Source organism: Trachymyrmex cornetzi, unplaced genomic scaffold (assembly GCF_001594075.2).
Source record: "Trachymyrmex cornetzi isolate Tcor2-1 unplaced genomic scaffold, Tcor1.1 scaffold85, whole genome shotgun sequence".
Classification (NCBI taxonomy): Eukaryota; Metazoa; Arthropoda; class Insecta; order Hymenoptera; family Formicidae; genus Trachymyrmex; species Trachymyrmex cornetzi.
This window is the reverse complement of record NW_017300191.1, coordinates 84922-101712: the sequence shown is the minus strand read 5'-3', so window position 1 is coordinate 101712 and position 16791 is coordinate 84922. Positions and strand designations below refer to the sequence as shown.

The window sequence follows — 16791 nt, the reverse complement described above, 5'->3', positions numbered from 1 at the left end:
GAAGAAGAAAGATGAATCGGAGGGGAGACAAGAAAAAAAAATGCCAATAAATATAAGGAGACATGCAATTAATAGCCGTAACCGGATTACCGTCGATACGGTATAACTAGCGGGAAATATACATATGGAAGTACACGAAGAAGAAAAGTATCGACACAGTGTCTTCATCGGAAGTTAATACTCCTGGTGCTCGGAACATTAAAATTTGCTGGTCAACGCTCGATCGCTTTAGCAACGAGCAACAGCCCGAGACACATTTCATTGATTGTGCTCTTTAGTAAGATCTGAATAAAATGCGTCTCGGGCTCCCTTTCCTCACATCACCTTCCTACTTAGAAGACGCAAAAAATTCCCATTCTCATACAAGAAGATCCGGACACCCGGATCCTCACGATACCAACGCACCTCAAAAAGCGCATTGGTATCGTGAGAATCCGGGTGTCCGGAAAACAAGGATAAGTGCTCCTTACAGTTCCGCTTGCGTTCTCTTATTTTGCAGGCCTAAAAATGTACGTTTATACAATGATGATATCATGATGTCGAGTTGCACTTGCCGTCGCCGATGACGGCAAGATACCGGGAGCACGCTGCGACCAGTTTTCATTTGTCGTTAAGCGGAAGATACGCGCGCCAAAAAGCGTCCAAATATAACGCATGCTCCCGATATTGCTCTCGTTTCGTAATTATTATAATTAAGTACTAAACATTTTTTGTTCAACACTCATTACGTTTTTCTATCAATCTATTGTCTACGACATACATTGAATTTGCATATATTATGTCCCTCGCTTTATTCACCTACTCTAGCCCAAACACGTCCCTAAGTAGATGTCTTTGTATATAAATAGATTCATGATCTATGACTTTGTAATGCATCGTTTTGAAATAAATTGCTATAAGTTACAATTTGTTTCAAAATGAAGCCAGAAAATCCTAGACAAGATTGCGTTCCGTTTCTGCACATGAACCGTATGGGACAACAACGCATTATATGAGCGCATCGACTCGTTCCTTTGTTCCTATCACTCTTATTGCGACTAGAAAAATGAAACGGGCCATACGCGCCTGGAATTCATTAACGAATACTCATACAATTCAATATTAACTTAAGTGTGTAGCTTCAAGGACATTTGTTACGAATTCCAGAATAACAAATGTCCACAACTTGTAGCGAACATTCCCGCAGAACGGTCTCTTTCCCGCCTAAATAACTTCCGCGGCATTGCACGGGAGACCATTCTCATACACGCATGAATTGCGCGTGGAGTGAAACAGAACGGCTCATGTGCTCTTCATAGATGCGTTCGCTTTGGACGCTTCATTTTAAGGGTGCATTCCGTTTTACGCGTGATGCACGTGATGTTTCATTATATCCTTTTTTAATTTTCGGTGAACAACAAGAATATAAATGATATAACAATAAAAAACTCCATAAAAACAGGGCGAATGAGAGTCAGCGTGGTAATAATACGCAATCTTAAATCCTCAATCCCAAAAATAGAATCTTTATCCCAAAAAATAGGTACGTTTCAATTCACTTTGGAACCATCTTCAGCAAAACAAATTTAAAATATCAATCCCTTCATGTCCAAGAAAAAATCACCATCAGATTAGCAGATTTGATGTTATAATCTATTCGAAACATTAAAATTATCTTATAAATATTTCTATTGAACAAGTTTCAAGTTAACAATAAAACTGGTGACTCATCCCAAAAATGATATATCGTGAGCATCATACGTGAAACGGAACACCCTCACTTCATTCTATCTTCCTTCCGTATGTACACGGAGAGAATTTTCTTTTAAAATTTACCCTGAAAATATGACAGTCGTGGGACAACATTGTATTTCGAAGATTTTTACCATGCACTTCAGTAAAATTGATCAAACTTATTTTAAACTTTATTGTAGTTTTATTAATGAATGAGAGGGATTTATGTTAAAATTCTTCAAAATACAATATTGTCCCACGACTGTCATATTTTCAGGGTAAATTCTAAGAAAAAATTCTCTCCGTGTAGTAAGCGATAAAGATAGAATAAGGGCGTCATCACATAATGACAGATTTTGCGCATAATGCGTGCATAATTAATCAGGGATCATTTTTCGAATCGTTACATTTCTATTACGGGTTTTTTGTTACGCGGAATTTCTGTATGTTATATTTTTATATTCTTTTAGATTATTCTAATATAAATATCAAAGGTAGCATTTATTGGTAAAAATCACATGCATGAGAGAAACTCGACAATTTTCAGAAACTGTGTACAATAAACGTACATATATAAGTGTGCATGTGTGCTGCGTTACGCAGAACTCATCTCCATGTGTCACATGGAGTGTATTACAAACTCGCGAAAGGATGATATTTCATTTGTGCGTTTTTTCAAGCCTGTTGACTGATTATAGGATAGAGAGATCAGAGGACTTCTCTGTCCTGCACACATTTGTCGTATGACAAAAACGCACAAATAAAATAGTACCCTAATAAATTGCTACCTCTGATATTTCTATTCGAATAGTCTAAAAGAATATAAAAATATGATTGGTTATCATGTATGCCACTTGTTCCACGAGACATATAGAAATTGAATTTCACGTAACAGAAAACATAGTAGAGCTGTAATGATTCGAAATACGCGCAATGGCTCCTATCTGATTACACGATACATGTTACGTGAAAAATCTGTGTCATGGCATCCTAAAGCTTAGAGTGCGTGAACGCCTAAAGTGAACGCAGCTCATACGCACCATGTGCAAAAGTGACAGATGACGAAATCGTTTAGATGTACTTGTTTTTACAAAGATCCACTTCGCGAAATTATATATGTATGGTAATAGCCGTGAGAATTTACAAATATAAATTTACAATATGTTCGCTGCAAGTTTTCCTATTTTAAACTAAATTTCTTTTAAGTTATCGTCCTTCTCGCTTATTCCATATGCCTTGTTAAAATAAATAAATTAGATATATACAAACATATGTACGTATTCAATAATTAAAAGGTGAATGATCAAAAATATGAAAAAGAATTGTTAAAAATAAATAAAAAGAAATATATATCATCTTATTGCAATTAATCTGGTCCATTTTCATTTACTTTTTAATTATTGAATATGTGCATGTGTAAAATGCAAGGCCCAAGCAATACGCCTATTTCCAATTTCTTACTATTTCTTTATATTCTTTACAATTTATATTTTATATATTTTACATATCTTATATATATATATATTTATATATCTCGTCTATTATATGTACATAATATTCAATTGCATATATGATATGCAATAGAGCTATTATTATTATATGAATATATATGTATATGATATAAATTATGAAATATATATGACATGGCTATTTCAAATCAAGGTATATGAAAATATATACTTTGATTCGAAATAGATATGTCATATATAAAAGTATAAAAAACAACCAATAAACATATATAATATAACTATTTTTTGAATTTGTTTTCTTTAATTTTTATTTTTTATGGATATCTAGACAAAAATATATGAAAAAAAAGAAAAAATAAAAAGGGAAAGGGGAAAGAGAAAAAAAGAGCGGGGATAATTATTGGCAAATTATATGTCTTCATCTATTTTGATTGGAAATTACTATTGAATTCTACTCAAGCGATCATTATAAATCAAGAAAAAAAATCCTCTTTATGACAGTTGCCTGATTGATATATATCGTATCCTATTTGATCTGAAATTGAATAAAGTTTTTTCAATAATTTCGAATTCTTATTAGTATTTCTGATCATACCATCAATGTGTTTCGATTGGTCAAAAAGCTTCCTTTTGCGACAGATAGAATCATTTCCATCGGACGTAGCTCAGAAATCTCGAGTAGTTTCAAAACCGTTTTTCACGCTTAACAAGATAACAAATGCGCTGTACAAAGCAACGCGTTAAGCGAGAAGGATGATATTACAATAAAACCGAATCACAATAAAATCGAAGGATGATATTACATTGAATCGAAACTCGTCATCTCTTACTGCGTAGTATACTTGAATGGATTGAAGTCCCTATTTACTACGGAGAAACCACGAAACTCTTCTTGATCGATGTCGCACGATTTGTCTGGACTATCCGGCGTTAACACAGGATCCTCTTTTGTAAACACCGCGTCGAAATTCAATGCTTCTTTTTCATTTTTCTAAAAATTTCGAGGAGCAATTATGTAACACAATCCTGTGTCATTTAGGTCCAGTTTCACAACTCATGGTTAACTCTTAACCGAAGTTCAACTTGTTTCTCATCTTTTACCAATTCTAAAATTGGAAAGAGACAATGAATAAATTGAACTACGGTTATGAGTTAACCGTCAGTTGTGGAACTGGGCCTCAGTATTTATTAATTAGAATAACAAAGTGCAAGACTCACAATTTTAGGTCTGATTGGAGGTTCTACTTTACGCGCTTCGAGAGCTTCCCAATCTAGATGTTTGAAAAATGGCTGGACCCTTATAGCATTTTCGCCACCGTCGGCTGCAACACAACCTAATCGCTTGGCAGGATTCTTGGTCATAAAAGCTTTTACAACAGACACTGCATCTGAAGAAACCCACACTGGAAACACTAAGTCATCTCGCAATATTGCTTCGAATAAATCGTCTTCGGTCTCGGCCTCGAAAGGTGGTTGTCCAGCCACCATTTCGTATAACAACACACCGAGAGCCCACCAATCAACACTAGCACCATACGGCAATTCTTGAAGTATTTCCGGAGCTATATAGTCAGGCGTACCACAAAATGTTGATGCCGTCGATTCTCCCTCAATTATATTCTCTTTACACATTCCGAAGTCCGCAAGTTTACAATGTCCTTCCGCATCCAGCAGTATGTTGTCCAGTTTCAGGTCGCGATATATAATGTGATGTTTATGCAGAAACTGAAGCGCGAGTGTCACTTCTGCTGCATAGAAACGTGCCCTCGGCTCTTCGAATTTTCGAGCCTTCTGGATATGGAACATCAGATCACCTGAAACAAATCAAGAGATAATAGCAGTATTCAAATAAATAGAAGATACCTTTCATATTTTATTCTAAAATGGCAATTTGTACCTCCTTTCACATATTCCATAACGAAGAAAAGCCGATCAACCGTTTGGAAACAACTGTGGATGGCCGTTAGGAAAGGATGTCTTGCTGCGAGAATTAAAATCTTCTTTTCTGTCATGGTGCAGTCTACATCTTCGTCTTGAATAATAACACTTTTTTTCAAGATTTTCACGGCGTAAATCTCTTCGGGATTACTTTTCAGTTCGACTAACATTACTTTACCGAAACTGCCTTTACCGAGAACCTTAATAAAATTAAAGTCATCTAAACCAATTTTTTTTACATTGCTGTTTCTATCGTCATCTTCGTTAGATGAGTCTCTTAAACTTAACTGCGAGTCATCTTTGGCGTAAGATGAGTCTCTATGACTCCACCACTGCGAATCATCTTTGGAATTAGTTGAATCTCTTTGACTCAACTGCGAATCATCTTTGGTTGAGTCGTTTTGACTCGAACAACTTGCACCTAATTCGTCTGTCTGATCATCTCTTGAAGATATTTTTATCGTTTTGTCTTTTTGTCCTTTTTTCTGTTCTTTTTTCATCCCCTTTTTACCTTTTTTAAATTTTTTATCATCATCTTTTGTCTTATCTTCATCCTTTTCTGCAACTGTAGGTGTTTGTGGACGTGAAGATACTCTAATCTTCGGAAGTCTTAATTGTTTATTTGCACAGAAATTTATTTTTTTCAAAATTTCGCTCAAAGCCTTAGTATCTATACCACAACTGGGCGCAACGTTCTTATAACATCGTTTATGAACATTCATGTTGCAAACTATAAGAAAAATACAACGCAATTTAATAAATTAACTTCATAAAAATTTTAATATAAAACAATATAAACAATATTACATTACCATCGCATTTCAAGCCTTGTCTGAAGAAACCGTACAATAAGGATCCGCAGTGGTCACAAAATGTCAATGTTTTATAATTATGAGGATTAAACCGATGGGGAACGTGTATATTGAAGCGTGCTGTTGCTTGCGTAATTTGGGTTCCTTCCTCTCCTTCGACTACAATAATCTGATTGAAAAAATTAAAAAAATCACAATCTTAGAAAGTAATAATAAAACGATAAAACTTAGTAGAATAAAATCAAGATTTTGGTAACATAGAGAAATTTTTTTGTGTGTATGTACACATAGGTATAAATTATTATATTTTTCGCGCAAATGCACAATTTCTGATTTAATCATTTAATCACAACTTTATTTAATCACTGTTTTCTCATAATAAATGTACAAATAAGATTTCTGATGGTAAAACGGTGATTAAAGAAGGTAAAATTCTCATTAATAATCCTTGGAACAGTCCAATTATTGCCGAGTCCTTGGGGCCCCTTTGATAATTTTTTCAAAAATTTGTCCAGAGTTAATTTTAATAGTATCTCGCCGGTGATAATGCCAATTAATAATGCAAAACGTAAATTACTTGTGATATTTCTATTACGTCACGTCACTATAGAAATAACTAATAAACATACCTCTTCTTTCATTCCTGAACAATTCGTTATCACCAAGTTATGACATCTTTTGTGGACTACGCAAGTACATACTGAAACAGCAATACATAAAGTATCCTCTTATAAAAATGCTCGCTTCCAAGATGTAATACAGCACGTCCAAAGCTAGCTGCATGCGTGATAAGACGCATCCGGAAATTATTTACAGTAATACCATAAGCAGAAATAAAATTGAAATTCACTTAATATTGTTCTCAACATCAGCAGTAGTTTCGATACTAAAAATATTACCAAGCTCTAAGATAGCATATTTGAAATTTGTATTGAAGGACAACATGTAATAAACTGAAAAACTATTTAGCTACAAATCTAAATTGTATCGAAACGAAATAAAAGGAGAGACAGAGACCTAGCTAATACATTAAGAATCAAAATCCTTACGTTACTAACTAATATAGCAGTAAGTTAAATAATAAAATATTTAATCATGAAGCAGATTAATTAATAAACCAAGGCGGTCATGTGTACTAGTCGTGGTGAATGGAAAATGCATAAATTGACGCGACAACTATAGGACGTTATGGTAGTTAGGAATGAAGCATTAAAAAAGTAAAACGTTAAATCGATGAAATAAGAGTCTAATCGTGATTTTTCTTATCGTTAAAATTCGCACGTACACATTCGTAACAGCACACATTCATACATAAGGGTGCGGCAAGCGGATATATAACTATAATCTGTTAATAACAGTGTATGTGTCTTCTCACCTTGACACTGATAGCCTTGCTTGCCAAAGCCCCTGAAATATAATAGACAAAACACGTCACATCCTCATAATCCTTCCTAAGACACATACGTTTGCTTTCTTCAACCATGCTTAGTCATTTATGCTACTCCTTGATTTTGATATGATTAATGACTTGTGAGATGAGAAAGATTGATCAAATCACTTCATAGATCCTAGTCGATATTTAACCTTCTATTTTACAAATTGTTTGTTTAAAAATATTGCCAATTAGAACAGTATGTTGTGCAAATGCTCCAATATTTAAATATTTTGAAATGAATTCAGCAAATTATATAAGGCATGTACTCTTGTAAAACCCAAGCATGCAACCCTGTTTAAAACAGAGAAAATCCCAAATAGCGTTTGTGTAGAATATACCCTGGTAGCAAGCTTGCTTATTCTAATCTGCACTTGAGTCTTTCGAGTTAAAATAATTATTTATAATAATCCAATCTCCAATGCAAACCAATATTAATTACATACTAGCTAATAAATACCTTTCCTTGGCATTACTAATGCAGATAACGAGAAAAGACCAAATACCCAATGCATGCAATCCTGCATTTTACAAATTTTTAATTGATTAATTTGAGGTGTACTATTAACTAAATTTTGATGTATTTATAATTATAATTGCGGGTGAAATATACATCAGTTTAAGCATGCTCCCATTTTTCAAGTATTTTGAGATAGCACGCACTCTGCTATCAAAGATAGCGATCAAGAAGTATTGTATGTAGAATCTTAAATGACAAAAGCGATGTTTTTCTATAGACATACATACCAAATGAAGTCACGACAGTGCGAACAAAACGTCGGTTGTTTCAGAAAGGTTGCCATAAATTTATGTCCATTTATTTGGTGAACCCTTCGTCGCATCACTCTCTGGCGACTCAAGGGCTCTTCTTTCTCTTGAAATTCTCTTTCATGCCGATCTTTCTTGCCTTTATTACGCTTACGTGCCTCACCACTAGACTCCCCATGGAAACTTGGTTGCCGAACTAAAATATTAAATCAAGTTAATTGAATCATGTATACTTACAAAATATTGAGATTTTGCTTACTTGGCGCATTCCACATTGCTATTATTAGTCGCAACCTTCCCTGAGGTTCTAAATCAACCTGCAACAATTTTCGTTGTTAATTAGATAGTCCTAAAAATGCACATTACATCTTCATATGTACAGTCTGTACACTGGTTCTCTCAAATTCATTTGAATATTGTGCATAATTCTAACACGAATGCAAACTTTTCATTATATTTTTTTTAGAAAAAGAGCAGAATATGATTATAAAAAGTTCAAGTCTACATAATAAATTTAAAATAGCAAATAGCATTTGTTTACAAGAAAAAATTAAATCAAACAAGGAGTTTCCTATAAATTTTTGAATGTGTAGAAACATGTACAAAAAATGATTTTTTTATAGCATTTAATATATTTTTTTAAATTAAAGTTATCTTGATATTCTAATCTAAAGTTGATGGTTCACTCTCTATAAAATGCATTTTTTTTATTCCAAAACCTTATTTTTTAGCCATATTACGTAAGATTTAAATGCAGGATTTTTCTAAGATAGCCAATTTTTCCCATATGATGAAGTTATATATAACTTATAATCTCTAATTTGTAGCTATCAATACACACACATACACACAGTATAATTTATCACTTATCATGATAGACTCCACTAAAAGAGCTTTTTAGAAACGGAACATAGTCATAGGCTAATATTACATTTATCTGTTTTTATCATATACGACAAGTTTTTTAAGCCTATTAATTGAATATATAAAGGATAAAGAGATCTGAGAACCTTTCTCTTCTGCAGTCAATTAACACGCTTGAAAAATTTATCGTACATACGACGAAAAACGGAAAAATGTAATTAATATTAGCCATACACTACGCTTTTCGATTGTGCATTAAGCCTTATTGTGTTACACAGTGTCGCTTGTGTAACACAATCGTGGACAGAATAGTTGCAACATCTTTTTTTTTTCAATGGATCCATAAGAGCCAACTTGCTCGGTGAACAGGCTGTATTCCAACATCCATTAAAAAAAAGTGTTACAACTATTCTATCCCACATCTGTTCGTTGCTAAAAAGCAATGCATATCGACTGCACGATGACACGTGCTCAACATGCTGGAATGCTTGATTATATCTGGGGATTAATCATGTAACTTTTTACCTAAAGTGAAAATGTGAAAAATTAAAATTTTTTGTATGTATATATATACATACATACATTAAAAAATGTTCATTTTTCACGTTTTCGCGTTAGGGAAAATTAAAGGTACATGATTGACCCCCTAGGCTTTAAACACTTCTTACGCATAGGCAGGATGCCAAATGTTTTTATGCGCCATCTACCAAAGTGAAGGAAACTTCTTCATGTTTAACAAAAATACAAAAATTTACGATCATTCATCTGACCCAGGATCCTATCCACCGTTGCTTTAACTATATAGTTGTACCAAAACTGATATTTCACGATAACATATGAATACTTTAATGTATATGAATCTATACTTAGAAGAAAAGATAACTATCATACACATTCTCTCTGTGTGTGTGTGTGTGTGTATAGTAATGCCATCTAGAAAAGCAGGAACCACTATAAGCCGGTATTCATAGTTGAGATCTTGAGATTTTCATACTTGAGATTATCTTAAGTACAGTCTTAAGATCATCAATCCTCTGATAAGCCTTCTAGTCTAGCTAAGTATTAGCACCTTAAGACATTACTTAAGACGGTCTTGAAATAAAACTGAACTACTAAATACTGTTCTATGTTTCAGTTTGAGCACCTTGCGCATGGATTTCAGTTGCAGTCGATAATTCATCTCCTCTGGTAAAACGAAAGAGAAATTATCGACTGAAATCCACACGTGACAGAGAAAATGCAGAAATAATCATCTCTCATGGTAAAACGTTGGGATATACATGAAAATTCACCTTGTCATCGACAAGATACAGAGACACATGCATGTCCAAAAAGGGGACATAAGATGTCTAATAGATTTTGAGGACATTTTTACATGATGTTCTGAAAGACAACTTGAATGATATCTTCAGGAAGTTTTATGTCTGCATTCTGAACATATTGTTTTCTGGGTACCCAAAACAGTAAAAATAGACGATTTTATAACAGAATCCCTTTAAAATATTCAAGATATTTATGGGAATTGTCTGAAAGACATCTATATCAATATATAATCTATGTTTGAAAGACATCTATATTAATATATAATCTATCTGTCTGATAGACATCTCTATCAATATAATATCTTCAAGATGTCTTATACCTATATTTTTGATGAACAATTTCTTTAAGACGTCTTAAAGATCACAGAGAAGATTTAAGGGGTTTCCAGATAATATCATGTCCAAAATGCGGACATAAGATGTCTTCAAAATATTATCAAGATGTCTTAAATATCGTGTCATAGAGATGTCCTCAAAATATCTGTAAGACATCTTACATTTGCTTTTTGAATATGTATGTTGTCTTAAGATTTTATGATTTTATTTGTCTGTTTTATCGACTAAATGCAATAATTTTTGTGTCGCATTTTCTTTTTCTTTTTTTTTCAAATTTGAAAATTTTTTTCCAGTTTTAAATTAAAGTACACGCATTAATATGTGTCTGTAAAGTGGAGTTTATACCGAGAACGGAAGAAATTTTTGAAAAATGAAATCTTTACTACTTGTTAGTCCAACATGACGTCTACAGTTGACCATATCGTGACCGGTGACAACATTGCTTCATGTAATAGCTTTGCAATCTGGTACTTACGAAATTGTTTAGACTAATAGGTTACATGAACAAACAACGTCGAGTTTTTAAAATTAGATTTAGACGCCTAATTCGACATGAAAATGCGTTATAAAAATTTATGCATATGATATTGATGTAGTAGTATGTAGTGATGTCAATACACATAAATCGTATGTGTGTAAATCCTACTAAATCGATAAAACAGACACGATTTTAGGATTTGCAATTTTTAGATATGTATATTTTCGATCGATATAGATAGTCTTTTCGATTTCATAGCATATATCATTGCGTTGATAGAAAAGTAACAAGAGAAAAAAAATCAGCATTTTTTAAAGGAAATCGACCCTCTAAAGTTGATTTCTTTTCATTATTTCAAATACTAATTTATGATTCTCTTATATGACTCTATCAGCGCAGAGTATGCAAAATATTTTATGCAAATGAATTATTTTAAAGTTTGTAATTTAATTTTTTTAATTTAAGAATATTTAATATTTTAGACAGCACAACGTATTATATAAGTTGTATGTTATTAATATTTAATTACACCGCGTAACATAAATATATATACGTATTTATCTTTCGCTTGTTTAATACTTCGTTTAAAATCGTTTTATCTCAGCATGCTTTAGGAAACATTTGTTTAATTCGATTATTTGTTAGATCTTTTAATTTTATTTGATCTAATTGCTGTAACTAAGGGCCGATTGTCCCACCTTTTGGTAAATTTTATCTGTTAGGTAAATCTGGCAATCCGCACATATGATTGGGTAATCTTGCAACTTACCCAACAGGTAAAATTTACCAAAAGGTGGAACAATCGGGCCTAATTCTTTTATTTCACAAATATTGCACTTATTATCGTCTGAGATGTAACCTAAAATAATTTGTAATACTATTTATAAAGTTTTATATTCTTAAGCTTCAAATCATTAAATAAAATATCTTTATGTATATCAAAATAAGATCGTTTTAGATTTGCATTATTTTAATTTTTATATTTTTTCTCTTCTTTTGTAATATAAATGTATTATAATTTATTTTACAAAAAGTATAAAGTTTTGGTACTAATAGGAATAAGAATATTAATAACAAAACAGATAGAAAATTAATTATAATTATAGTAATAACTCCTATAGCTTTGATAGAACAGTCCTTCAGAACCATTCTTTACACAATTGATAATTCAAATATTCTGTCTGATTGGAAAAGAGGCATTTTCATGAGACTAAATTATCAAACTCAAAGACATTTAAAAGACAATGATCTTTCGAAAGTAGAGATTTTTAAATCTTTTTTTTTTAATTTTGTTCATTTTTCTATGAAGTTGCAGCTGTTTGAATCCATTTCTCAAAAAAATGCCAAGACTTTTACAATTATCTATCTCGTCTGATATTGCATAACTTCATAGACGGAAAATTTGTTACACATTAGAAAAAAAAACTCTGTATTTAAATCCTACATAAATAATTAAAAAAAGATATTGCAGTAAAAAATGCATTTTATAAGGGATGAACAACACATTCATTTGATCAAAATTTCAAATTAATGTAAATATAACGTTTTTTTTACAAAAAAAAACAGAATGTTAAATATCTCAAAAAAAGCTACTTCGTCTATATTAAATTCTTAATTATTTTAGAAACCAGACGTGTTGATGAAATTTGACATATGGAATCACGCATTTTCAGCATCAAAAGATCTATGAGAAACACTTTGTTTGGTTTAAAGTAATTAAAAATATATTTTTTATTAAATGTAATTCTTCTTGAATTAATTTTATACTTTTATGTAGGTTTTATGCACTTTCAGGTTTAACTATATAATAATATTAAACGCGTAAGTGAAAAAGGTCATATTTTTGGTCAAGGCAGTTCTTCATGCCTAATCATATTTCTTTTTATGAATTTATACAATTTCCAGTTCAAGCTGACTGTGCACCGATTAAAAAAAAATTTGTTAAAGCTTTGTTTTAATATAAGAGATGAAAAAAAGCTTCATTTTCATGTTATAAACGAAATTATAAGTTACAATTGGATTAATTTCAATCAATAAATTATGTGTAAATAAAAATAAATGTTCATACTACATAATTTTTTTATATATGTATATATTAAATAAGAAAAATAGTTTCTAAATTACTAATTTTTGATAATTTTCGATAAATTGGCTGCGTAATAATAAATCTGTTGTAAAAATAAATTTTTTTATGAACAAAATATATTGCAGTTTTTTATAACAAAAAGCTTTTTCATATTTTATTTATTTTGTTGAAAAACGTTAAACGTCCATTATAAGAAATGTAATTTTTTAACAATAAATTTTTTAATAATACTTTTTAAATAGTGCAAAATTATTCATTTACTGGTTAAATTATTATAAGTATTATTTTGATGTTAGTATAATAATATATATATTATATAAATGTCTTCAAATACGATGTTTCCAAAATCATAATGTAGATAATAAATATCTATATAATATTTTGACCTAAAATAGAGAATTTTTTTGTTACAAAAATTTGACTAATATCGTTTCTCATCAAATTTTGAGCAGAAGAGATTAGATCAATAAAAGATGTCAAGATATAAATTTTGTTACAAATCGATTTCTCTAAATATTCCTTCAATATTCTGAATATAAATATACAGTACAAATATTTTTATTTTCTGATATATTGTGATAAATTTTAAATATTTTGTAAAACACTTTACATATGAAATAATGAGATAAAAGTAAATTAATACCTAAAACACATATTTATGTAAGAGGAAATTTACATCTCGACATCTCTCTTTGATTGAGAATCTCGTTGTTAAAAAAATTTATAATTAAAAAATGTGTTATCTAAATTTCTTGCAAGAGAATAAACTTACTCCAGGAACTGCTCCACGATATATTTTTTGGACGATTATTTTGGAAATATCGTATGATCATCGTTTTGACACGAAAAAAATGTAACCGCTTTTGAAAAGAGCACACAATTTACAATATGTATTATATTTTATTTTTAAAAGCAAATGTGTTTTTTTTGTACGATTCATTTCATTATTCTATATGTAAAAATATTTAAAAATAAAAAAACGAATTGTTTATGAAATATTTCACATTTAATGTCAAAATGTCAGAATAAAATATCTTCTACATTATTAACTTTCCGTTAATCTTATTTAAATACTTTTCTAAATTCAACGTGACTGCAGAAATCAAATTATATAGAAAAAAATCTTAATTTTTATAATTTAAAGAACATCGATAATTTTAAAATATCAAAGAAATTTTACTTCATTAAAACACTTCAAAAATTTCAGCATAGAGATTATGTTTAAAACATATTTCTCAAGAAGCAGTATTTTTTTTAGATTAAAGAGACATCACCTAGCAACACACACGCATACACACACACACACACAATTATAAAATAAGTATAGAAACTATAAAACGTGAGAGATGCATGTATAGAACAAAATTCAAGGTTTTGTTGGTAATTTAATCTTTCTCAGCAATAAATAAAAATAGCATTTATACACTCTATCTTATTTAGAGTAATTTTATATAAAGTAAGAAGATATTAAACAATGTACCGATTTCATTTATATCAATTTCATTTATACATAAAATTACATGATTAGCAATATATTTCTGCTTTAAGTTAAATTACTAAGAAAAATTTGCAATTTTTTTATTCTTACATAACATCTAATTTACAGCGACTTAAACCCTTTAAGTGTGCATTGAAGATTGTGAATTAAAGATTAGAATTTAATTAAAACAAAACGGATTAAAATGATTTGATTGATCGGATTCTAATCTTCAACCCCCAATCTCCACTCAATATTTCTACACTGAGAAAAGAATTAAATTTTAATAAATCATTTGTCCGAATAGCTCCAATTAAATATTTATTAAATATAAAGGTATATTTTATTTGATGCAATAAACCATTAATTTAACTTAATTTCTTTTTATTAAGTAAACATTTATTTACTACTAAGTGTTTAATTGGCACTATTCAAATAAATTTTTATTGAAATTTAGAATATTTTCCTCAGTGTGTGTGTAAACCAATATGTGTAAAATATTATCCGTGTGTTTGATATTCATAATTCGAACAGAGAACATCTTTAGCTTAATTTGAATAAAAATTTTAAAAACTAATAAATATAAAACTAAACACTGACAAATCAACGAGTCATGATTTTACGGTAAGTAATAATTTTTGTTATAATATAAATTCCAATATCACGAAGAAAGAATAGAGAACCAACGATGGTATCAACAGGTTTGTTTTTATTGTTGAACTGTACTACACTAGAACTTTCTTTTTGCTTTTGTCAAATATTAAATGTATACTTATATTTAATTTTAAGTGCAAAGAGCGCATGTATCTAGTTCAGCTCTAAAAAACAGATTCAATAGCCCTCAGTTACCGCACGTATTTTTCGTCGTTACCGCGCGGGGGTATGACATATCCTGTCGAGTTCAAGTGTTTTTAATTTTCAATAAAATGTACCGATTAAAATAACTGTGTAGAATCTTTATTTTGCAGGATCTAAAGAAGAGTCCCGTATAAGTAGAGTCACCGAAAATTGTAAATATATATATAAATTGTAAATAATATTTAACAATAAACAAAAATGAATTTTTCATTTGAACAATCACAAAAACACTTTTCTTTAAATTATTATTGATTATACTTAATATAGAGATAAAAATGAAAGAATTAAAGGAATAAACAATTGGAGGTATATATTTGAATTTAAAAAATGTGTAAAAACATTCCTGAGCAAATATAATATTTATTTTTAAATTGCATGATTGTTTTATTAACCCTCGAACATCACACTTATTTTCGGTACTTTTGGACGACACACATGGGTCATTCGTGTCAGACTCGATTTTAAGGCTCTTAAAGTGCTCGAAAAATTCTATAAAAATTCACACATATTCTTTAAGGTCCCTACTATATTATTTTACTATGCAAACATTAGAAAAAATGTTTAGAATAATTATGAAAATTACTTTCTGCACCAGAAAAAGAAAATAATTCAGTTTTGATATAAAAATTGTAACTTTGATTTTGGAAGAAAAAAGCAGTTTTTCTATTTTATTAAAGTACAAAAATGATTATTTTTAATGCATGGATACGAAAGACCCATGTGTGACTTTCAAAGGCTAAAAAAATTATTATATTCAGTACTCCTATACAGATAAAAATAAAAGAACTAAAGGAATGAATAATTGAAGTCGTACATGTAAATAAAAAAGATGTATTAAAAGATATTCTCAAGTATATTTTTTCAAAATTGCACGAAAGATAGTGCACGATATTTATAGAATACAATATTCTATATATAGAATATTACATTCTATATATGAAATATGGAAAAAACAGGGATCATCACTACGGCTTTTTCACACAAACTGACAGCGCTAGATAGGGAAAAGTGTACATTGAACACTTAACTTTTTTCCCCTTCCACATTCAATCCCCTCACTCTCCGGTTTCTACAAATCCTGCGCGATTTTTAAACGCTCTGGGTACTCCATACCCCCGTACGGTGAGGGTTAATACGACCTGTCAACACACGCGTGCAACACGACGCACATGCACGCGCGTGGTTCAGGTTCAGATTCTCGTCAGAGGATCAAGAATACAGACGAGAGGGGGGGGGGG

General features: G+C 30.6%; 1 protein-coding gene across 2 annotated transcripts in view; it reads right to left on the bottom strand.

Annotated features, from left to right (window-relative positions):
* Positions 1–16791, bottom strand: part of Pkc98E (Protein kinase C) — an 18129-nt gene continuing 1338 nt past the window's right edge. The window contains exons 2-10 of one of the 2 annotated variants that reach the window (XM_018519914.1): positions 8392–8449; positions 8112–8328; positions 7308–7339; positions 6562–6632; positions 5933–6101; positions 5080–5850; positions 4401–4996; positions 4025–4173; positions 1–501 (exon numbers count right to left, since the gene is read on the bottom strand). In XM_018519914.1, coding sequence (XP_018375416.1) covers positions 489–501; positions 4025–4173; positions 4401–4996; positions 5080–5850; positions 5933–6101; positions 6562–6632; positions 7308–7339; positions 8112–8328; positions 8392–8449 — 2076 coding nt within the window. In that variant the 3' untranslated portion in view covers positions 1–488. Of the gene's footprint in view, positions 502–4008; positions 4174–4400; positions 4997–5079; positions 5851–5932; positions 6102–6561; positions 6633–7307; positions 7340–8111; positions 8329–8391; positions 8450–16791 lie in introns of those variants that run through there. The other variant, XM_018519913.1, reaches the window with a different exon arrangement.